This window comes from Meriones unguiculatus, chromosome 6 (genome assembly GCF_030254825.1).
Source record: "Meriones unguiculatus strain TT.TT164.6M chromosome 6, Bangor_MerUng_6.1, whole genome shotgun sequence".
NCBI lineage: Eukaryota > Metazoa > Chordata > Mammalia > Rodentia > Muridae > Meriones > Meriones unguiculatus.
The window spans coordinates 131,999,170-132,023,551 of record NC_083354.1 but is presented as its reverse complement, the minus strand read 5'-3'; the positions used below and the strand labels follow the sequence as shown (position 1 = coordinate 132,023,551).

Here is a 24,382-nt window from a genome sequence, read left to right as displayed (position 1 = left end):
CTTGAAATCATGATCCTCCCACTTCAGCTCCTCTAGTGCCAGCACTGCTCCACCACGTATGGCTTCTTTACTGTTTTACACAACAGTTTCCACGCGTGTTAATCTTCTCATTTCTTGAACCGTGTATGGCAGTGGGTGTGTTTTATGGTTTGTGATGTTTTAGGAACACTGGAGTTACAAGGACATTATCATTAATCATTGTTAGAGGTCATAAAGAGGGATTTGATCACTACTAATAATTTAAGGAAGTTTCAGAAATCTTAATTTGGCATTGACTTACTTGAAAGATGAGAATTCTTAAATGAATTACCAGTGGTCCTAACTGCATGCAAGTAAGGTTTTTGGACATACATCAGAAGTGAATTTGTTTATATAGAAGAAAATACATATACAATTTACTGTTTTAGCCAGGCAGTAGTGGTGTGCCCCTTTAATCTGAACACTTGAGAGGCAGAGTCAGGTGGCTCTCTATGAGTTCAAAGCCATCCTGGTCTACAGAGTGAGGTCTAGGACAGCCAAGGCTACACAGAGAAACCATGACTCCAAAAACTAAGAAAAGAAAAGAAAACAAACAAAAATCAAAAAACTTTTTAATGATTTTTAAAGTGTGCAATTCAGTAATATTAAGTATGACTGCATTATAGTACATCAAGTCTGGGAATTCTTCCATCTTATAAAATTGAAACTCATTAAATATCAAACTTCATGTCTCCTTTATTTTTATTAACTGTTGAACTCTCCTATAAATGAGATCATATCATTTTTGTGGTTTTATGATTGTTTATTTCACTAGCCATAATGTCTTCAATATAGCATGTTTCAGAATTTTCTTTCTTTTTAAGATGAATACTTTCGTCATAAATATGTCATGAAAAGGTGAAAAAATATCACTAAATACAAGTCTCCTATACTAAAACTCCAAAACACTGCTCAGAAAATTTACAGACTTAATGAGACATGGGTATGTTATGAATTGGACAGCTTGGCATTGTTAATAATCAATTCTGTTCCAGTTGATCTATAAGAATAACACAATTAGCATCCCAGGAGAATTTAATATAAATCAATGATGGGCTGAAACTCAAATTATGAGGACCTACAGAGGCTCTAGAATGGACAAAATAAGTTTTAAAGAGACATACTTGAGAGATGTACAGATTTTGATTTTATTTATGGCATATAAACAAATCTAGAACCAAGTCAACATGTATTGCCAAATTATTTTCAGTGGAAAGGGGAAAGCCAATTCAACAAGTAATGTTGAAACAATAGGATATCCACATGAACAAAAATTAACTTTGGTTCCTACATCAGCCTCAGTTAATGAAGATTAACTTTAAATGAATATTAAGTGTAAACATGCAAGCCTAAAATTAAACAACAGAATAGTAGCCTAAATGCAATCCCACTTTAGGTAGTTTTGGTAATTTCTCAGGTGATAAGGTTTAACATATGTCTCCCTCATGCTTCATGCCCTAGCAAATCTTCCATTTGGTGTTTAACCAGGAAAATGAAATGCATGTTTATATAAACACTGCACATGCTCATACAGTGTTTATACAACATGTTTATACAGAGAATTTTTAATACAGTAAAGAAAACAGCCCGACTTCATCAAAAGTAGAAAGTATGTTCTTTAAAAGATATCATTAAGGAAAAAAGATAAAAGGCTAGGCTTGGCGGCAGACACCTGCAGTCTGAGCACTGGGAAGACTACTCATTACTTGCCAGACTTGGGCCTTTAGGCTAGCCTGGTATACATGGTGGATTCCAGGCTGCAAGGACCTCATAGTGAGACTGTGCCTCAGGAAGGAGGGGAAGGAAAACACCAACACACTGGCAGAAACTACTGTGACAAACTAATCTGCCCAGAATATATTTTTAGAAACTCCTATAAATAATAAAAAAGATGAAGAAACAACAACAACCCATAGTCTCCTTAGTCCTTGCTGTGGCTGATACTGTGTTCCTTTCCCAGGTTATGCTGTGTGGCATGCAAGAGGTTGACTTGGCAGACTGGCAGAGAAATACTGTTTATCGACATTATACGAGAAACAGCAAGCAAATTATTTGGTTTTGGCAGGTATTTGTTTTATCTTTTTTGAGACAAATCATTTGAAGAATATATTTTCTTATAAAAAGTTGTTTTAAAGTAGTTTATTTTTGAGACTTTGAAGCCTTCTAGTTCTCTCACTATTTTCTAGATGGAGGTATGACTAGTCTTCAGTGTTGTCACAGGTATTCTATGAATTCTGCATGCTTCTAGAAGTGAAGGACTCTGGGGTTTTGTTTGGCTGGTTTTGGAATTGTTGGGTCTGCCTGGATAGCTGATGCAGGCTGGTCTTACACCAGCTCATTCAGTGTGGGCTACAAGTGTCCTCCACCCATCCAGCCAGCTGTGTGTTCTTAGTGAGAAGGTCATTGTGGCCATTTAATTCTTCTGATGTTGCTATTACGCTGAAGAATTGTGATAACTCAGACAGTAATATAAGAGTGACTATTTAATTGTTCCTATGGTATGTTAGTTTAAACCGTCATCAGGTATGTCTCAGAACATCCAAGTCTACCATACTGGTAATTTAAGTATATTTTAAGAGACATTTTGTTTTGCTTTGTTTTATAAACTGAAGATTTTAAATCTCTAATTCTGGGATATTCTTTCCATAAGTACATTACTAAGCATCTGAGCAACTTAATGGTTAACTTCTGTTAATTTTTACATTCACCTGAAAAGCTGGGTTTTATATTATCATGAAAAGATTTTCCCAAAGGTACGTTTTCATAAGAATGAATCCCATTAGTTTATTGCATAACATTTTAATGTGTAGCCCTTTCTGGAAACCTGTCTTAAGAAATTCATCCACATGTACAGAATGGAATACATCAAAGTACTTAGTGCAGCTGAGTTTTGTATGCCAACAGCTCTCAAATGCACTAGTCGAGGACTGAGTAAACTACAACATGTACTTACGTGCGTATATGCTACAGGGTATGAAATACATTCTCTGAAAGTCAGGGAGAGGAGGGGAGAGAAGGAAGGAAGCTTAGTAGTTTGAGGCCAAGCTGATATTTACACAGGAGTAAGTCTGCCTTCAAGTGAAACTGTCAAGCAGTGTGTGCACAGGTGTTCCCGTTACACTCTCTCCTACACTTTATAGTCCTTGCATTTGAACATGTGTATCTAAAGACCTGAGAAACTGAAGATCATAGAAACCCAAATGAGTACGTACATTTCTGAACTGTTTGACTTAGATAAATGGTGAGGTTTACATCAGAGCTGGTAAGAAAATGTGTTTCCCATGTCTTGATGGGATTGCCACGTTCAAATCCACTGGGATTTCCATTCCGGTTTAGGTTAATTTATTCTTACTGCTAGCAAAAGGAGGGAAGCCTTAGAGCCAAAGCAGCCTGCTGTGAGGACAGGGAATTAAGGTGAGGTTTTAAGGTGTGTTTTACAACTATCCATGGAATCCACAGCTGGGCGGGAAAATTGTTTTACTTCTCTCATTTCTTACTTTCCTGCTATATAGTAATAAAAACACCATTTCATTCCTTTCCCATAGCAGTCAACAGGTTTCAGAGAAGGAAAGGCTTCTCTAAATACCTCACAGTCTAATACCTCACAGTCTATTTGTTATCCTAGTCTTATCTCACCTGCACGCCACTAGGATCTCCCAGGCATTCCAGAGCAAAAGATCGAATGGCCCTTAAGGGATGCCTGGCTCCATATATTAAGTTTCTTCTGTAATCACAGAGCACCTTTATAAATTATTATCTTGGGTCTGAACACTCTAATGACTAGGAGAGAGTAGTTCATTTCTGGGCAGGCAAAAACATAGTGCCATCAAGTTAGGGCTGGCTGTCATGTTTCCATAATGGACTGTATGCCTCAGCACAATTCAATTCAAAAGTTTTGGTCTGGATTGGCAAAGCATTTTTGTCTTATGTTTACCTAAGCTGTTACATTAGCTACCTTCTCATTGCTCTGGTCAAATTCTTGACAACAAAGGGGGAAGAAAACTTGATTTTGACTACCAGATTTAAGAGTGCCATCCATCACACATGGCAGGAAAGCAAGTAAGAGCAACTACAGCGTTGACCTGTGGAGCTTGGTCATAGCTGTGCCTCAGGGAGCGGAGATGGCCCTCTTCCCTTCAGCGTAGGACTCAACCAATGGCATGGTGCCTCCCAGGTTCAGGGGAGCCTTACTCCTTCAGTTAATCCTCTCTGGAAACACCTCACACACACCCAGAGCTTGAGTCTCACCAAGGTGTTTATTAATCCAGTTAAGTCCATCATGAAAATTATCTACCATGTGTGCATTCCTTATTTGAAAGAAGCCTTTTTGTTCTCAAACTGCCCCCTCTAGAGTTGCTGATTTCTTTTATAGTCAAACCTACCCATTCATTATTTTACCATGTACCTATTAACCTATTACCATGTACCTATTATTTTACCATGTTACTGATTAACATTCCTCTTTCAAAAAAACTTGTCAGCAAACTTGTTTGAAGAGACATCTTTCATTTTTTCAGGTACTAGTGAATGGCACAGAAAGTTTGAAAAATGTTTAATAGCAGAAAATACCACAGAGAAAAGCAATGAGGAAGTGTGCATTTGTTTTTGTAGATTGACACAGCTTAGCAGTGGTTTACAATTCAATCAGACCAGAGCTCAAATGTTCTACTTTTTAGCAGTTTGAAAAAATAAATTACTGAAACTCTACTGGCCTCTGTTTTCTTGCATTTTACTGATGGTAGCTGCTTCAAAGACTGTTGTGAAATCTAAGTAATTGAGAAACACACAGCACAGAGTTCAACTGAAGCCTCAGTGAGAGACAAGTGTACCACAGACACATTACTGTAGCCAAGTGACTAAACATTTCTAAGCGTCTCGTTATTTCTCATTTGTGTGACAGGTAGAACAGGGGACTGCTGTAGTGTTGCTGTGAGGGTTTACCGAAGTGAGATCTACAGTGTACCTAAAGTGATACTACAAAATTTTTTTAGTACATCATTGTTTGAACCAGTTTCAGTATTTTTTCATAATATCTTCACCTGTTTATTGTTCATTATTGATGAGATGTTGGCTATTATTTTATATTAAAGTATATTTTATTTTGTCATACAGTTTGTGAAAGAGACTGATAATGAAGTAAGAATGCGACTCTTGCAGTTTGTCACTGGAACCTGTCGCTTACCTTTAGGAGGATTTGCGGAGCTCATGGGTAAATGCAGATTCACTGCAGTTTCTCTGAAGATAATTTTGTGATAATAGCTGTTAGACATACAGTAGAGTTAAATGTAATGACTATTTTTTCAGGGTTATATATAAGATGACTCATAAAGAAGAAACACCATTGATACTGAAAGCATTTGTGTCTTGGTCACTGTTCTACTGCTGTGAAGATAAACCATGACCATGGCAGTTATTATAAAAGAAAGCATTTAATTGGGCCTGGCTTATAGCATCAGAGGTTTAGTCTATTGTCATGGCAGAGAGGATGGCCAGAATTCAGGCAGACCTGGTGCTGGAGTAGCTGAGAGTTATACATCTGGATCCACAGGCAGCAGGAGGAGAAAGAGCAATGGCTTTTGAAACCTCAAAGCCCATCTTCTGACAAGGCCACACCTAATTCTTTCAAATACTGTCATTCCCTGGTGACTAAACATATAAATCAATGAGCCTGTGGGGTGCCATTCTCATTCAAACCATCACAATTTGTGATATAAAATGAAAGTGTCATCAAAGAGGAGATGGCTTCTGCTTTATTCTATAGGCTAATTGCTAGGGAAGCGAAACTGTAGTTCTCTCTATGGATGTAATTCTTCAGTGTCTGCAGCATCAAAAAGCTGCTCAGTGAGAAAGAAGACAGTAATATGAAATTTTCAGTCTCCTCTGCATCACTCATATAACAATGTGACATGCTTCTCTTAGTTTTAAAGGGCCACCCAGATAAACGTTAAATTATCTTTATGTTCCTGATTTAGGAAGTAATGGGCCTCAAAAGTTTTGTATTGAAAAAGTTGGCAAAGACACCTGGTTACCAAGAAGCCATACATGGTAAGTTCAAGAGTCTTAAACAGGACGGTGAAGGCCAGAGAGGGTTTGTGGTTATTGTTTTGGTTTTTTGTTTCGTTGTGGTAGCGGGTAAGCGCCTTTATAGCTATGTATTCATTAAGCAGAACTTCAACTTTGTGAGCAGAAACACAGAAGCACTAAGTACGCTAGAATTAAGTTGGTGCAGCTTTAGTAGAAATACCTGAGAATGTGACCATTGGTTCAGTGACTATTTAGAGTATCATTATATATTCTTTGCATTTTTATCAAGTATTGTAGAGCAGAAAAGATAAATAGCTAAAAGGAAAAAGAGTGCTGTAACAACTGGAGTGAATCTTCTATGGACTCAGATGATCAGACAGAGTCCTTGGAAAGGCAGTTTAACTTAAGCTTGGTAAATAGTGTGCTGTAGGAAAAAGTAGAATATTCTCGGAATACACACTGAAGAACGCAAAACTCCTGAATCAAGAACTGGAATTTGTCTCAAGTGACTGGAACATAGTGAATCAGAAAATGCAAATTGATTGATCTAATTGGAACTTAGTGAGTCAGAAAATGTGAACATAATTGGAAAAACATGATTTAGCCCATATTATTATTGTAGCTTGGAAATTAAAGGTTTAAAGAACTACAAATAACAAATACTGGGATTTAAGTGAAATCATCTAGCTAAGAGTACAAGAAGTAGATGAAAGCGAATCCAGGGAAATGTTACATTGTCCCCACCGCAATTAATAGCGTCCATATGAGTGGTTCCTTCAGGAGCTCAAAGCTATTTTCACCTTAAGTCATGATTTGGCTTTTTGTTGCCTTGTTATTTCTACATGTGAAGAAACAGTAGTGGCTAAAACTTGCTAGTGCCTTTAGGGCAAATAAAAGTAGGAGCACTGAGCCATTCCCTGATACTCTTCAACAACATGTGTACTTGTAACATTATAGTGGGTGTTTATGAAGCACTAAATATTACGTTTGTTAAATCTTGCTATTTGAACATGTCTTTGCTAACATTAACACTCAAGTTTACTGACATATATTCCTTGAATATAGTGATGGGTTTGGTACAGATATTGTCATGTAAATACATCGTATACTTTGACCAAGTTCAACCTCTTCCTCTCCCCACCTTCCCCACAGTCTTTTACCCACAGTCTTGCTTCTACTTTAATGTCCCATATACATGTATTATAATCTAGGACCCATAAATGGAAGAGAACATGTGATATTTGTCTTTCTAAGTCTAGTTTTGCTTAGTTATGATTCTTTTTTAAGTTTCTTCTTGCAGATGACATAACCTCATTCTTTGAAGCAAAATAAAATTGTTAGTATGCACACACACCTCATTTTCTTTGTCTATCTGTTTGGAGACCTGTAGGCTCATAACATAGTTTGCCTGTGTGGATACTGTTCAGACAGACTATACGGATCACTGTGGTGTGTTAATTTAGAGTAATTTAGATATATACGTAGAGGTGGTACGACTGTGCCATAATGTGGACATGCTATTTTTAGTTTTGAGAAGTTTCCATATTAATTTCCATAGTGGATGGTAGTCCACCAGCAGTACATAAAGGCTGTCTTCCTCACGTCTTCACCAGCATGTGTCCTTTTCTTCAGGATAGCATTTTGATTGGGATAACAAAATCTCAATGTAGTTTTGATGTGCGTTTCCCTGATAGCTAAGGACAGTGAACTTTTTTTTTTTTTTTTTCATATTTATTGGCCATTTCTTTGTTTGGGAAGTATCTGTTTATTTGATTCATTTCCTTGGCTTTTACCATTTAGGTTTTTGTTCATATATATACATACATATATGTGTGTGTGTGTGTATATATATATATATATATATACACACACACACCCTTTTGTCATTACTCAAATATAAAGCTGGCAGATTTGCATATTTTGTACCATTCTTGAATTCCTGAAATGTTAACTCAGTCATGATGAATGTTTTCATCCTATTTTATGTATGAGTGTTTTCCCTGTATGGAGTGTCTGTACTCCATGTCTGTGTCATTGAATGCCAGAAAGCATCGGATCCCTAGGAACTGGAGTTACAGATGGTTGTGAGTCACTATGTGGGTGCTGGGACATGAACCTGGGTCCTCTGGAAGTGCTCTTTACTGTTGAGACATCTCTCCTGCTTTGATCTTTTTGCATTCCTGAATGATCTTTTTAGTGTTTTCTGAATTTGATTCACCAGTAATTTCTTGAAAACTGCTATATCATGGATAATGCCATATATATATATATATATATATACACATACATATATATATATTGTATTATCCACTTTAAGTTCTATGGTAATACCAGCTTCATAAAATGAATTTGGTTAACTCCTCTTTCTATTTTATGCAATGTTTCGAGGAGTGCTAGTGTTAGTCTTCTTTAAAAGGCTGGTGACATTTATTAGTGAGTCCATTTAAACAGTTTAAAAAATTGCGCAACAGTGATTACTGTTTTCTCTACGTAAGTTGTTTATAGCCTCTTGGTGTTATTTTGGTGGTATGGTGGTAAAGAGTATTAGCTTAACAGGTTTGCGTTTTCATTGAAATAAACTTGAAAGACATGATCAGAAAACATTAATTCAGAAATGTTCTTCATCAGTGGTGACAATATTAAAGATAACATACTGTGGTCAGTAACTAAAGAAAATAGAGCAACAGATCACTCGAGAGTGGTCTGGGGTAAAGAAGTGGAAGCCCGTGGCACTCATATGAATATTATGAAGTAAGTCTTCTAAGCCAAAGCCTTAAGTGAGTGAAACACAACCAAGAACATAAATTAAGAAATTCAGAAAGGGCACATAGCTGAACAGGGAATGTCTCAGTAAAGAGGCATTGGCTTTAGAAGAAATGACATGTTGTTGGAGTTCAGTTATGTCAGGAGATGAAGATAATTAAGTCTATAATTATGACACTGACACCCATGAAACAGGCTCAGACCCAAAGAAGTGTGAGGTGGAGTTGAGATTTAATTCAAACAAGGGAAAATACAAATCAATATTCTGATGAACATATGGATAAAAAATAGGTGATCACACAGATTTTGGTTTGTAATACAATTTGTAATGACTAAAGTAAACATGATCTCATCTGTGATGTAATTAACCTTAATGATTCTCAGTAAGATAGGGCATGGGTCCTACTACTTTCATCTTCTTAGTGAGGTAGCAGCTTTAAACTTCCCTAGATTAACAATCAACAGGGTTTTTTTTTTTCAGGTTACGTGGAAAATACATGGCAATTCTCTTCCCTTTTTAATGATGGAGTAGCAAATTTGATTTTGTCTATTTTGAGTACATCAGACTCAAATCCAGACCTAAAAAACAGTACTTTGATATTAACACACTAAGTGCCCAGTAAAGTGAGTGTATTTTATTAACCTGTATCTGTGCTTTATGAAGCAGCACAAACAAAATGGCCAGTTTCTTGAAATCGAAATCTCTTTGGAGTATTTTCGAATAATATTTTGTCTTCTATTATTAACATTCACTAAATTAAATACTTACTAATAATTCAGAGATACAGTGCTTATTTTAATCTGAGAGAGAAAACTGTCAGTCATGGTGTAAAGGCTAAAACAGAAACAAAGAGTTGTCTGAGATGCTGTAGACATACTTCCTAGAACAGGCTCTAGACTTTAGGCTGATTGTTGGTGAACAGGTGAGATGTCCATATGGAAGGGGCGTAGGCCAAAGAGAGACAGCACGTGACGATGGAGAAAAGTGTGTATTGTGTGGAAAGTATGAAATAAGTTGATACCAGGCTTCCTACATCTCCTGAGGCTTTAGCAGTAAAGGGTTCTTAGTGTGGTGTAAGCTACTGTAGATACACCAGATTTTTAGCAGAGATGTAAAGCGAAATAGGGTGTTAAGAAAGTTAAGTGGATGCAAGGTGAGTGAGCAGGGCAAAAAAACAAAAAACAAACAAACAAAACATGAGACAGAAGTACATACAAGGGTGTGGTGACAACAGAAATGACCAAGAGTAAAAAAAAAAAAAAGGGACTAGTAGAAAGTAAAATTGGCCAAGTGTCTAAAAGATTGTTGGTTTTGGAATAGGAATATACTAAAAAAAGATGGTGTTTTGTTTTTGTTTTTCCCTTCCCCTAATCTCAGTTACCGTTCACAGTCTTTTCTTGGATTATAGTTTAAAATGAAAGGCAAGCAATATATGGTCTCAATTGCTACCATAAATATATTTACCTAGTATGTTAATGATGATTTGCATAACCATCGTTGAAATTGGCTACCTTTTCCTAGACTCTTAATTATGAGCTTTCTTAACTTGCACGGGGTTTGGCAAGGACAGCTGAGATCTATCTACAGTAAGTGAAGGTACAGAAAAGTCTTGAATCTTTCCTGGCTGTTTCACTAAGCCACCAAAAGCACGGGCACTTGAGAGTGTAGTGCAGCTAGTCAGTACCATATTTTAGAAATTGGATGTTGTTAAGTATTTTAGTATTTTTACTTTCATAATTCAGTCTTAGAATTGATGTTGGAAGAACTGGAAAATAGTCAGCTTGTAGATTAGACTCTAATATGGTGAGATAAGGAGAGAAAACTATGTATCTATTCACTAACTGTCTCTATCAGAACATGAATTCTATGAAAGAAGGGACTTAGGGTTTTCATCACTGTGTTAGCAACTACTGGAACATCTTCCACCAAAAAAAAATATCTTCTCAGAAAATAAATAATGAATGAATGGATGGTTGAAATTAATTCTTAACCTAAGAAAAGTTATGGAGACTCATCACCCATCACACAGGAATAGCAAAAGGAAACCCATTTTTAAATCCAGTCATTATACATACTGATATTATTTATAATTCTATTATAAATTCTTTGGCAAATATATATTTTATGTCTTAACCTTGAATAGATTCCTCTATGGAATTTAGATGTGTTAATATGCTAATTGCTATATTACATTGTTAGGATCCGTTTGGCAAAGTTTTTACGTACATAGTGTTCAGGCTTTAATGTGCTGTTAAAAGAATACTGTATTAGAAATCTCTTCAGTTTATTTTATTGAAAACGTCTGATTTTGTTTTTGTTTTTGTTCAGTTTTAATCGCTTGGATCTACCACCATATAAGAGTTATGAACAACTAAAGGAAAAACTTCTTTTTGCAATAGAAGAGACAGAGGGATTTGGACAAGAATGAATGTGGCTTCTTGTCTTGGAGGAGCTCTTGCATTTAAATACCCCAGCCAAGAAAAATTGCACAGATAGTGTATATAAGCTGTTCGTTATGTACAGTTAATTTTCTGAACCTCTCAAAGTATAAATGTTTTCCGTTCTTCCACAGAAATATGCAAAACATTCATCATTTTCTACTTTATTTATTGTTCCCTTGAAATGACTGACCAGGAAAAGATCATCCTTAAATTTTGAAGCAAGCAAAAGAATTTATTAAGAAGTCTATATCTATATAAGCATTTATGACAGTGGCTCTAGTTTTATAGAGCACCAGGTGTATTAAACATGGCAACTGTTCATTCACAAAGCTCTGAAATTGCTTTGCCTTGTTTCTGTTATCCAGGGGAAAAGTGCAAATGTTCCATATTCTTCTCTCTAGGTGACATCTGATTGTTTTAGTTGCATGTCTGTTCAGGAAGGAACCTTAGGGCTTAGGCCAACTCTCACTTTAAGTGTATTTTTAAAATGCTGCTGGCTTTTCTGAAGACAAGTACTTCAACTTACTGAGTTGTTCTGAATGAATAGTTTTTAAAAAATCCCCATCATTGTTATATCAGTAAACACAGAAGTCATGTAATAGACATTAGTATCTAGGAGCAGCTGGAACTGATTTGCTGAGCAGCAGAAGTCTATTTAAGTGTTATTTTGGGGTGTTGGTTATTTGGGGAAATTAAAAGAATCTGGCATTTCTGTACTTAACATTTTTAAACTTCTTGTAATGTTCTTCAAATTTAATTAATAATAAATTGATAGTTTAATACTTAGGGATACATAAAAGGTACTGAACTTTGCTGCTTTTGTGCCCAAGGTTTAGTTTTATGAAATCAGAGATGTAATTAAAATAAATGCACTGGAAAGCTGCAGAAGTATTTAAATATTCATACTAAGAACTTTTCTTAGTGTTTGGATATCCCCTTCCTTTCAAATTCATCAAAATTGTCCCTAAGTTCAGAGGTATATTAAAGATTCTTTGTGCACCCCATTTTATATAGATAAGTTTTATCCAAATAACAATGATTTTCATTTTGAGGGCATTCATGATGTATGAAAAAATTAATATCTAATGTGAATGATATTACTACTTTTGGCAAACTGGGCTTCCTAATATAAAAAGTTAATTTCCATTTTTACCCTTTCAATATGCACTGCAAAGCTCATTAACTTACCATGTTGTAACTATGAAACTCACTTAGAATTACAACTTCTAGCTACTAGGTTAGTTTTGCCAAGATTTTATTTTTCTACATGCTTGGATTACGTTCTTCAGTTTTATTCAGAATTCAAAAAATTAAATAAAAGCAGTAGTCTACTTAATTGAACAAATTACAGAAAATCTGGTTATTTTCAAGCTTACGGGATTTAAAAAATTCTAATATATTATAAGTTATATAGTAGAGGATGGCCAGTCTTAAAAAGTCCTGCATAAATTATTCTGTAAAATAATAAACTTGCTATGACAGAAAGTATTGGCTCTCATTCAGTGGAGGTATTTCAGACTATCATTTTGAAGATATGGTTCAAGGTGCCCTTCAGGTAGGATTTCAGGGAGCTGGTTCCTTTTTTTTTTTTTTTAAGTTACCTTGCATTGGTAAGAGAACCCACGAGACCAAACCACTTTTCTGGGGAAAACCAGTCTGCAGACTTCAACAGGCTCTTCCATCCGTTCATTCCCAGTCACAGATTTCAGAATATGGATGTGTCTACCTACTCAGTAGCGAACATAAAACCTTAAAAAGAGATGTGGTTCATTCCTGCCTTTTCTCCTTCCCATCTATTTTGAACTGGACCCACTAAACCAGGCTCACCAAACACAGTCAGAGAAAATGGGAGGTGAAGGAGTCTCAGAGACAGGCTAATTATGATACTTTACTATAGTGACAGTTCCCAACATCACCCATAAACTGAACCTAGGAATCATCTCAGTCATCTGTCTTCAGGAAAGAATCTATTTGGTTTTTTGTTTTTGGTTTTTTTTTTTTTTATACTGTTTTTTTTTTTCTGTACTTCCTAGGCAATTGAAAATGAAAATATTAACATTTTCTCAGGCTTATTTCAATTATACACCCAGTTCTGAAAACCAAATAAAGTACTGGATGTCCAACATTAGCAGACAAACCTTGCTTATGTTTGGGGTTGAACAGGACACTAACTACTAAGCTGCTTCTGAACTGAGAAAGCCCCCAACAGAGGAGGGAGCTGTAACTGGTTTCCCTGACTCTGAGAACTCTTACAATTCCATGCCCTGAGCCATCACAATAGGAGACGGGTTCTTGGGAGACCATGCAGATGCTCCTGATAACATGTTCATTTTCTGAAAAAGGCCTAGCCTTCCCTGAGGCAGTCATGCTTGCTGCACTCCAGCAGTCTGAGTAAACTGATGCCAAGCAAATGTAGTTTACTGTAGGCTATTGCATCCTAACATTTAATTACACATAACACAATCTGGGAAACACTGAAGTAGCAAAACAAATCAGTTGTTGAAATGTAAAATAAAGTTCTCCTGTGACATACCCTACTTTTCGTAATCTGTTGAGCACAGAAATCAAATTTAAAGTCAACTGGAAATTTAACACAAATCTAAAAGTGCTATTTCCTAAATTCTAAAAGTCCCACTTCAAAATTAACCAAACAATACAATTAAAATGATGATGGTATTTCTTTTTAGTATTAATTCTAGGTCGTTTTCAGGAACCATTCTCTTGGTCCTAGTGATTAACTTGGTACTTTGTTTTCATTATGCTTTTTTAACCACTGAGCCATCTCTCTAGCTTCATTATGCTTTTTTAAACAAGTCTAACAAGCCATGCTGTAGCATCCACACTGGATGTTGATAGGCCACAGTGGAAATATTTTTGTGATTGAAAAGTGACAACAGGTTCACTGCTGAACATCAGGGAAAGAGGTCAGCCAAACAGCCACAAAGACCCCAGCTCTCCCCTGTTGTGTTCAGAGGCCTAGGTTCCCCTGTCCACTGCACCAACAATAAACAACTCTGAATTCAGGTTTCATACATCCTCAAAGATAAGAGACACATTTAAGGAGAGGAATCACCCATTGCCTGTCTCTCTATTAGTTTAGCATGTAGAATACAACAAACTTTATGTGCACGGGGGAAATTAACCTTTTCAAACAAAATGAGGTCTAAAATGCACAGAAAAACAATTAAATGGACATTTTTATAGAAAAGGGAAGTAATGCCATTAAGGGGTGTACTTTCTTGAGTAGTGGCCTTATCCTTGGTACACATCAAGAACCAAGGTGACACCATGTGAATAAGGCTCCTGGAAGTCTAAACAAAGGCTTAGAAAATTACACAGAATAGCCATTTATCCCACAAGGAGAATGAGTATACATAAAAACTTAGATTATAACAGCCTTAAAACTTTACTTATTAGCATATATTCACTACACAAAATAGGTTTCATTGTCACGCCTTTATACATGCTCTAGCATACACATATCTAGCCCACCCTTCCCCCTCCCCTTTTCCAGCAATCTGCCGTCTACTTTCATGTCATTTTTTAAAAATTGGATCCACATTCAGTGTACATCTGAGTTTATGTAGGTTTAACAAGATCATCTTCAGTTCCATCCTTTGGCTGCAAATGAATTAGTTTCGCCTTTTTTTTTTTTCTTGGCTGAACAGAACTTGTTTGTGAATATATACATTTTCTTTATCCACTTGTTGGATATCTACACTGATTCCATAACTTGCTTGAAAAAAAATGCCACAACAGACATGAATGTAAAATGCCTTTACTTTTAATAGCCACAAATTAGAAAAAATTCAACAGATGGATAAAGTGGTATATTCACATAATAAAATATTAACACTAAAGGGAAAAACTATTGATTAAACTTAGTTGTTGGAGGATCTGACTAACTGAAAAGGCACAATCTCAAAAGGTCATATTCTATAAGATATTACCTAAGAGTCTTGAAATAACAAATATATAACATATTAGTTATAGGGAATGGCAGGAATGTGAGGGACTGAAAGTGTCTGGGTATGACTAAAGAGCACTAGGTTTCTGAGATAAATCTGTCTTCCCTGTGGTGGTAGTTATAAAAATCTGTATAATAAAAGTCATAAAATCTGAATTAAGGTCTACAGATCATACTAGTATATTTCTTGGTTTGGTATTATACCACAGTTGCTGTTACCCAAGGGCAAACAGGAAAACAGGTATTCAGAACCTCCTTGTACTACATAATGTAATTTCTTGTGAATCTTCATTATTTTAAAACAAAGGTCTATAGAGCATCAGAAGGTAGATCCTCCCAATCCATAAAAGTCTTTATTGCTGAAAAAAATACCTCACATTCTATAAAGTAATTTCACAAAAATTACTTTACAGAAATCATGGTGAGTGCTAGGAAATAATTTGAGGAATTTGTGCTGATAAGAGAAATTATATGAAAAAGCCATACTAAAGAATAAATCTACAGGAGCACCTGGGATATACATCTGGTAAAGCCCTTACTTGAGAAGTATAAGGACCTGGATCTTAATGTAAACAATTAAAATTCTTTAGCATAAAGTATTAATATAAATTAGATAAACTGCATATGAAAAGTAACTCAAGTTCATAATTAGACAATGAAGATATGAAGTGCCTGTTGACAAAAGTCAGGAGGGGAAAAATGAAGAAAAAGACAAAAAATTCCCCTCAGTTATCATGTTTTTAAGCAATCAACTCACCTAAAAGCAAAACAAAGTCTTGAAAATGGAAATGAACTTAGGAAATGCGACAGTAGTTGATCTCAAAGTCATGAATATGAAAGCCAAAGACGACTGAATATAACTAACTGGAGCCCCGGAGGACAAGATGGAGCATGATTCTCAGAAGCTTACCTGGAATGAAGGAGAGTTGAAAATAACAGTCGGGTTAACCTCTCCAAAAAGTCCACGTTGTAAGAGATAGGGAGAAATTTTCTGTATTAAAACCAACTGTGCTGTAAATCAAATTCTGGTCTCAAAAAGCAGGTTTTTTGGACAGTTAAGGAAATGTGAGTATGTCTTGCTCTGAGGTGATATGACAGGTGTGGTGAAGTATTTGCATTGGCTCTGGAAGATATACTTATTCTGAGAAGCAGCTGAGATATTTAAGAGGATGATAATTTGTGCAATTTCAGAGGTTTAAAAATACATTACATGTGAATACATATACACATATAATAGAGCAAACATAAATACCTAAAGTCCAAGGACTGGATGTACTTCCAGTGTCTGTTTGAAAGTTTACATGGCAAAACAGGAACAGCACATACCTACACATTTTGCTGGAACCTATTAAAACATGACCATCGTTATGTCCTTTGGGGAAAACATACCCATACATGGCCTCACATTTGTTCAGTGTCAGTGGCATCCAAGCTGCAGTTGTTGCAGAGTATAATTTTACAATGGTGGCACAGCAGATCCAAGTTAGAGTACCCTGCCTGGTAAACATATCAGTTTCCTTTTATCCTGAAATCTGTGTACTTCCTTTCTATAAAGGATTACAACTTGTCAGTGACAAAGTCAGCCCATCCGTGAAGGTATACCACGTTTGAAAAAGAAAATTATCCTGTAGGATTTTTCCTTACTTATGCTGGCTCTAAGAAACATCACTTAAGTTCTTTATGCCCAAAACCCTCAACGTCATGAACACCTAACTTCCATTCTATCTTCTAAGATAGCAACTTTAGTGAGTTACAACATGAAAATCATTTCCTCATATGCCACGTGTTCTCCTGTTCTTAAAGCCTTCTTTTGAAAACCTTTCATCCTGACGTGCTCAATACTTACATAGTGCATACCATTTTTTTCCTATTGTTGTTCCCAACTGAACATGTCTGTCTGGACCAGGGAAATGTATTGCTGCCACTTGTGGGACAATGCAGCAGTTTCTCCGCCCCCCCCTTTTTTCTTTCTTTTTTTTTTTTTGTGAAGAAAACCAGAATTTCTTTTTACATTTATTCTGTAAAATAGTAACACACAAAAGAACTGGGGGGGAGGGGCAATACAGTCATTATGATGATTAATAGATCATCTTTATAAATCAGTGAAATGCAAAATACTTGGTTTGCCTTCTCCAAAAAGTTCTCGTTTCTTGTCACAAACCTGTAAGCAAATGAGCAGCTTCTGTCTGTATCTAAAGTGGAAAAATAAATGTTACATATAAACAGTGCAGCATAACTTATAAAACTTGAGTATATAAAATAGGCAGGTTTCTAAGAGTTTCAAGATAACAGAGACAGGCCATGGTAAGAATAAGGTATCTTGATAGTGATGATCAGATGAGATTCCAAGAGAATTCTAGTTCATATACTTAACCTTTCAGGCTCCATCCCCAACCCTATTACCCAGTGTCAGAAATTGAACCAGGTCCTGGTGCATGTTAGGTAAACATGTTTGGCTGGGCTGACTTTGATATTTTAGAAGTCACATCTGATCAGATAGATATACATTACAAATGTACATCAGTTCTACACTGTAGCAAGCAACTTATAATGTGGTGATAGTAACTAAGGAGTTCTCATGATAAAGTATAAAGGTACATCTACAAACGAGCACCTGTGCTTTCTACAATACTATGCATTTAAACAAATAAGCTTTTAAATTAAAGTTCTCCGTTTATTTACTAATGCCTCAGTGAAAGCCTATCTGCCTTACTTTACAGACATTTTACCTGTTTATCTTCTTCTGTGTGTGCTGGATAACCTTTGGCTTTTACCAGCCAGAAAGCAGCAAGCTTTTTGTTGTTTAGCTTCAAGTATGTCTTTCCTAAAAGCAGCAAGTTCTTGCTGTAGAAGTTTGGATCCACTGTATATAAGAAGGAGAAACAAAGTCAGCTCCAGAGAAATATTTTTATTTTTATAGGTTTAATGTTTTTGGTCTAAATTTTAATAAAACTGTGTGGTTAAACAATGATTGGACTAATGCAATTTTATTTTTTCAAATGTTTTATCTCAAAAAAAAAAAAACCCTGAAATAATTATGATGCACTGAATGTACTTATGGGCTGTGTACATTTATTATGCCGAGGCCTCACTTTGAAGTATGTTCATGCTGTTAAAGTTTGAGTTATCTTCTTTTTAAACTACCTGTCATTACTGTATTTCAATTGTCTACAATAATGCAGGAAAAATAACATAATTAGTGCCTCTGTTCAGTGAGTGAGGGAATGCATGGATGAATCATGGTTTTTATAAATTTGACCAACATTTGCTAAATGTCTCCTATACTTAGGCACAGAGAGGGAGACACGAACACAACTAAATTCTGTTCCAGAGATAACCTTCAAAGTGCTACAAGAAGCCACCTTAGAAAACAACTAATTGAGAGTTAAACATCGTGGCAGATGAATGGGATTGTAACAGAAAAAGCTGAGAATATTCTTGATTGAAAGAAAAGTGCAAACAAAGCTTAGGAATTGAGAGTAGATTAGTGGTAATCAGAAGCTGGGTAGAGGAAGAGAAAGGTTGGATAAAATACAGCACAGTAGAGAAATGTTTGTAACAATTTACTATATATTTTTAGAAAACTTACAAGACTTCAGTATTTCCCAAAATAAAGATGATAAATACATGAGATGAAGATAACTGCTTTGATAATCACATCTTATATGAATATACTGAATTACCACTGCTCCGTAGATATGTACAATTACATGTTAAATAAAAACTAATTTTCTATGAAGCCTATGAGTGAAGCATAAACTAATCCTTTTGTTTGTTTGTTTTTGAGACACAATTCTGTTGTGCCATCCACGTGAACCTGGAACTTATTAATTCAATGTACCTCAATGGCAGAGTACCTCAGCCTCCTAAGTGCTGGGGACCACAGACCTGCACCACCACACACAGCTCTAACTTCACTGACTCTTCACTTAGTTTCCTCCTAATAACCAGCCTTTCTGTAATCCAAGCATGCTTTCTGAGGCCTGGAAGGGAGCTCAGCAATAGAACACATGCCTAGCACATAAAAGGTTTATAAAAGAATAAGGCATACTTTTTCCTGAATAAAATTTATGATTAACTGCATTTGCTTAAAATTCAGTCATTTAATTTTCTTGATTTAAACGTTTTATGGTTAAGTACACTCATTTATGTATCTACTTCCTCATCTATGAAGTTGGCCAAGTACCATAAGTGAAGCAATGGAAATGTAATCATGACCCAAAAAGGAAAAAAAAACTGCATCTTCCTCATACATACAGCCTTACACAACATCAGAATAAGGAAGCTGATGTTGGAGGTATGAACGACAGAACATGGGAGAGGCTTCTGGACTAGAACTAGGCAACCTTTACCCTAGAGAAAAAGTTACTGCTCATAGAAAATGTGATGTGTTGAGTGGAATCACTAAGGATTTAACTCCATGAGCAGAGGCACACAGCTTTATTCAGGACTGCCAACCCTTAAATGTCTTAAAGTCTATTTTTGCCTTTAGCATTGTAGTTTTAAACCCCTTTGATTTAATTTCATTCTTACATTAATATTCATGGTATGTAAAATGTGATCAGAAAAAATATCAATAAAACAGTGAATAAAACTTCATGAGTTACAGTGTTATTTAGCATTCAAAGTTCTTTTAAAGTTTTACAGAATTATCACTAAATTGCTTGGGTTTATGTATATAAGACCTCAAATTAATAAAGAATGTGTCTTAGTTTTCTGTTATAAGGAACTGCGTGTGAGTCGTATGCCTATAAGTCCAGTGTTTGGAAGTTGAAGCAGGAGGATTTATACTTTGATGCCAACTTGAGCTATATAGTGAGAACTACCCCACCAAACAAAACAAAAACCAAAACCAAAACCAAAAAGGTATTGGAATGGCTTTTATAGTACATTTGGTCACAGACATGTCCCATCCTTATCGTTAGGCTTCTAGTTCCTGGGCCTGAACTGAGGGTCTTATGCATGGTAGCAAAGCACTGTGCTACTGAGTTACAACTCAGTAGGGCATAAATACGTTGGACAGGCAAACAACAGTGTCATAGGAGTAGCCATTGTCAAATCAAAATAAGGAAAACATTAAACTCTTTCACAATAGAATACAATATTCTGCAACACACCAACAATTAGCCTGATTTCAATAGTTTTCATTTAGGTAATGAATTAACTATAAAATATCAAGTTAGAAATAATTTGTAAAAGCCTCCTCATAAAGAATTACATTAAATGAAGGGAACACTGCAGAATTGGAACTCTGAATTTACGTGTAATTTCTATTTTTAAAAAATAGGTTAAAATTTGAAGCTGGAGAGAGGACTCAGAGTTTAAGGACCTGCACCAACATGATAGCTCACAACTGTTAATTCCAATCGCAAAGGCATGCCCTCTTCTGGTCTCTGAGGACTCCAGATATATATGCAGATGAAATACCTATATACATAAATTTTTTATTTAAATTTGTTTTACATTTTCCAGTGTGAGAGATACAACAAATACATATTTATCTGGATTTTAAAATGTTCTATGACTGTCAACACTGAGACTATATTATGTTAATAGCTGAAGTAAACGTATTTTACCTTGTTCTGCCCTGTGAAAGTATCTCAAGGCCTGTTAAGAATGCAAAGAGTGAAAATAAAATGGAAAGAATTAGACTCAGTTACTTAAAAAACAAAACAAAACAAAAAAGCCATTCACATTTTAAGATCTTTTCTTACTACTAAACGTGTCAGAAAGTAAATGATTATAAAACAAATGATAAGTTCAGCAGGGAGAGTAACAGGCTAAACATAACACTATTAAATCACCAAAGACTAGGATTTTAATAATGAGGATCACTTCTAGTAAATATCTGGTTGTACCAAACTATCATGGCACAAAATTAAACTGATCATATGTACTTCAGCTATTACATTTCTTTTTCTTCTCTCTCTCTTTTGGTTTTTCAAGACAGGGTTTCTCTATCTAGCCTTAGTTGTCCTGGACTCACTTTGTAGACCAGGCTGGCCTTGAACTCACAGCAGTTTTCCTGCCTCTGCCTCCCTGAGTGCTGGGATTAAAGGCATGCAGCACCACCTCCAGCTATTGCCTTTCTTTTACGTCATGACAGTCACTTCTAATACAAACTACATATAATTAAATGGTGAAGTCAATCTGTAATACACTGCTTATATTTTGTTAAGGGTGTGTGTGTGTGTGTATATGTATTTTGTTTTGGTTTTGGCTGGGAAGGCAAAGAAATCAGGTCCCTGAATATCCAACTGTATACCATAGATTCCCAGGGACAAACAACAAATAGCCTTTACTATGAGAGGAGAAATACTAAGATAATTTTTTTTTTCAATTGCCAGTTTCCTCACAGTTTGCAAATTAAGTGACTAAGTAAAATCAAGATTTTCATCCAGTAGGCTAGGAAGGGAGTTAAGGGAGTAAACCCCTGCCTGGTTCACACCCCAGCACCCAAGGGGTAGCTGGGAAGGCTTTAAAGCTTATATATAAATTCTTTTTGCATTTTATTTTCATAGGAAAAGAAAACAGCCTTTAAAATATTAAGAGCCTTTCACAATTTTTTCTTATCATATGTTCTTCCTATAACTTAGTGGGTAATAATCATTATATTCTCTACTTTTTTGGCTTCTATGTGGTATATATTATAAATAGAAAATGGAGGTCTATTTTAGTCATGAGGTACTTTAGCTGACAATATAGCAAAATTATCAGCCACTCACCTAAACAACAAGAAAAAAGCACTCACCAGTCCTGGACAGTAAGTATTAAGCCTTTGTGATATTGTTGAATTGGATCATTAGAAATTCGCTCAAGTCCCTCACAGAATCACATCTCCATGTGTGTGGACACTGTAGAATGGTACTGTAGTTAAGAAATCAGTACTAACTTAAAAAGGACATCATACTACCTCCTCATAAGTGGAACTAGGAGGATTTGCAAACAGCACTTTAGCAATTCTTCTTTGATACCAAGGCATTTCAGCAAATGTATAGCACCTACGAGGGAATAGATGGTATTATACATTCAAATTGCACCTTTTTACTGAGACCCGAACATCCTAATGTACAGTATGAAGGAATATGCTGTTATACAGTTTCAAGTAATTGAACTTTATACGGCACACAGTTGATATTCATGCTGAATTAATTACCCTAGTGACTGGCCTGACTCTAGAGTGGTCTCTGCTCTGTGATTAAATGTAAACCATAGTGGTCACTTTGTGCCAGGCTCAGGCCAGTATCACTGTTTCTTTGTCCCTTAGAACAACTAAGTGATACAGGATTGCTATTACAACTTGTTTTAAGTTCTTTTTTGAGATAGAATCATGGTATATGTACCCCAGGCTAGCCATGAACTCTTAATCCTTCTGCCTCATTTTTGCTTTTGAGTGGCTTATGCCTGGCTTACTACTAGTTTTGACATAAGAAATTTCAGGACTCTTTTAAATAATAAAACTAAATGCACTATGCCTGGATAAAAATAACAGCTCGTAATTTATGCCTATTTTAAAAAGAGTGAAGTAGATGATAAACACGCAAAAACATTTTCAACTTTCTGAAATAGGAAAAAAAAAAACACTTGGGATCCTTGAGCAAGGATTGAACTCCTTGAGGCATAGATCATATCACATGTTTGCTTACTGGTTAAGTGGCTGTCCTTTGATAATTATTAATCTTCAGTAGGTAATTTAATCTGAAAAGTAGTATTTATTTCTTTTGTAGAAGAGTTGATAAGACATTTACACCAGCAAATATTTAAATCATTTGTATGCCCTCATACCAGCAGAATAATTTCTCATACTAGACACAATATCACATGGAAATTTGAAGAAAGATTACATATTTTTAAGATTAATCACATCTGAATCTGATATGTCTTGAAGATACAAAGACTTCAACGTGGCAACCTCTGCAGTTTTACTTAGCATGGTAAATGAGGACTTTCCCAAGAAAGGAAAAGAAAACATCTACAAAAGAATCTTAAAGTCTTTTTAGTTTTCTTGGACTTTTTATTTCTCTGGTGACAAGAAAGGGTTTTGAGGGAGGGTCTCATGTGAACAATGCTGCCTTTAACTCACTATGTAGGTGAAGATGAATTTGAACTCCTGATCTTTCTGCCATTGTCTAAATGCTGGGATTACAGGCATGTACTATCATGCCTGGCTAGTTTTACTATCTTCTAGCAACACATACTAAAGTGCTGTTTTATGATTTAATACTTGACTCTGTTAAATAGTTTTTAAATACCTTATTTTTTATTACATATAAATTGTAAAGTAAGATGCTTATACATCCTGTGAAATAAGACACACTAAATAGGACAGAAATATTGCTGAAATTCTCTTACCAAATACCCATAAGGTGAATTGAAGTAGCATCTTTAGGGTTCAGCTCAATTGCTTTCTGTTAAGAAATAAGAAAATCTTTCTAAACACCAAAGAAGCAATGAGTTAAAAAAGAAAATTATAACCCCACATTTTAAAACTCTATTTTTTTGTGTCTGTGAATAAATGTCATGTATGTGCAGGTACTCATGGAGGCCCGTGTATTTACATGTCTTTAAAGGTGAGAGGTTAAAGCTAGATGTTTCATAAGGTCCAAATATATCTGGGCACAGGGGTCTTCTCTGAGACTTGTTTTTCTAACCAAGGACCATGCATGGATATAACCTATAATACCTGCTCAGACATAGCCCACGGTAGCTCAGTATCCAAGTGGGTTCCCTAGTAAGGGGGACAAGAGTTATTTCTGGCAAATGGTGGGATCTAGAAAAGATCATTGTGAGTGAGGTATCCCAGAAGGAAAAAGACACACATGGTATATACTCACTTATATAGACCTGTAAGATATGATAAACATAATAAAATCTGTACACCTAAAGAAGATAAACAAGAAAGAAGACCCGGGGTAAGATGATCAATCCTCACTTAGAAAGACAAATGGGATGGGCATTGGACGTAGGAGAAAACAAGTAACAGGACAGGAGCCTACCGCAGAGAGCCTCTGAAAGACTCTACCTAGCAGTGTATCAAAGCAGATACTAAGACTCATAACCAAACCTTTGGCAGAGTGCAGGGAATCATATGAAAGAAGGGGAGTTAGTATGACCTGGAGAGGATAGGAGCTCCACAAGGACCAAATATATCTGGGCACAGGGGTCTTT

The 24,382-nt window shown here is 35.7% G+C and overlaps 2 protein-coding genes across 9 annotated transcripts in view; one reads left to right on the top strand and one right to left on the bottom strand.

Annotated features, from left to right (window-relative positions):
- Wwp1 (WW domain containing E3 ubiquitin protein ligase 1) overlaps positions 1-19,808 on the top strand; it is a 99,986-nt gene extending 80,178 nt beyond the window's left edge. For 7 of the 8 annotated variants that reach the window (XM_060386034.1, XM_060386035.1, XM_060386028.1 and 4 more), the window contains 4 exons: positions 1,979-2,083; positions 5,131-5,227; positions 5,991-6,063; positions 11,135-12,732. In XM_060386034.1, the coding sequence (XP_060242017.1) occupies positions 1,979-2,083; positions 5,131-5,227; positions 5,991-6,063; positions 11,135-11,234 (375 nt within the window). In that variant the 3' untranslated portion in view covers positions 11,235-12,732. Of the gene's footprint in view, positions 1-1,978; positions 2,084-5,130; positions 5,228-5,990; positions 6,064-11,134; positions 12,733-18,503 lie in introns of those variants that run through there. The other variant, XM_060386033.1, reaches the window with a different exon arrangement.
- The window catches only part of Rmdn1 (regulator of microtubule dynamics 1), a 29,812-nt gene continuing 22,644 nt past the window's right edge, over positions 17,215-24,382 (bottom strand). The window contains exons 6-10 of the mRNA XM_021662818.2: positions 23,567-23,622; positions 22,128-22,215; positions 20,791-20,821; positions 17,944-18,077; positions 17,215-17,406 (exon numbers count right to left, since the gene is read on the bottom strand). Of these exons, the coding sequence (XP_021518493.1) occupies positions 17,368-17,406; positions 17,944-18,077; positions 20,791-20,821; positions 22,128-22,215; positions 23,567-23,622 (348 nt within the window). The 3' untranslated portion in view covers positions 17,215-17,367. The remainder of the gene's footprint in view (positions 17,407-17,943; positions 18,078-20,790; positions 20,822-22,127; positions 22,216-23,566; positions 23,623-24,382) is intronic.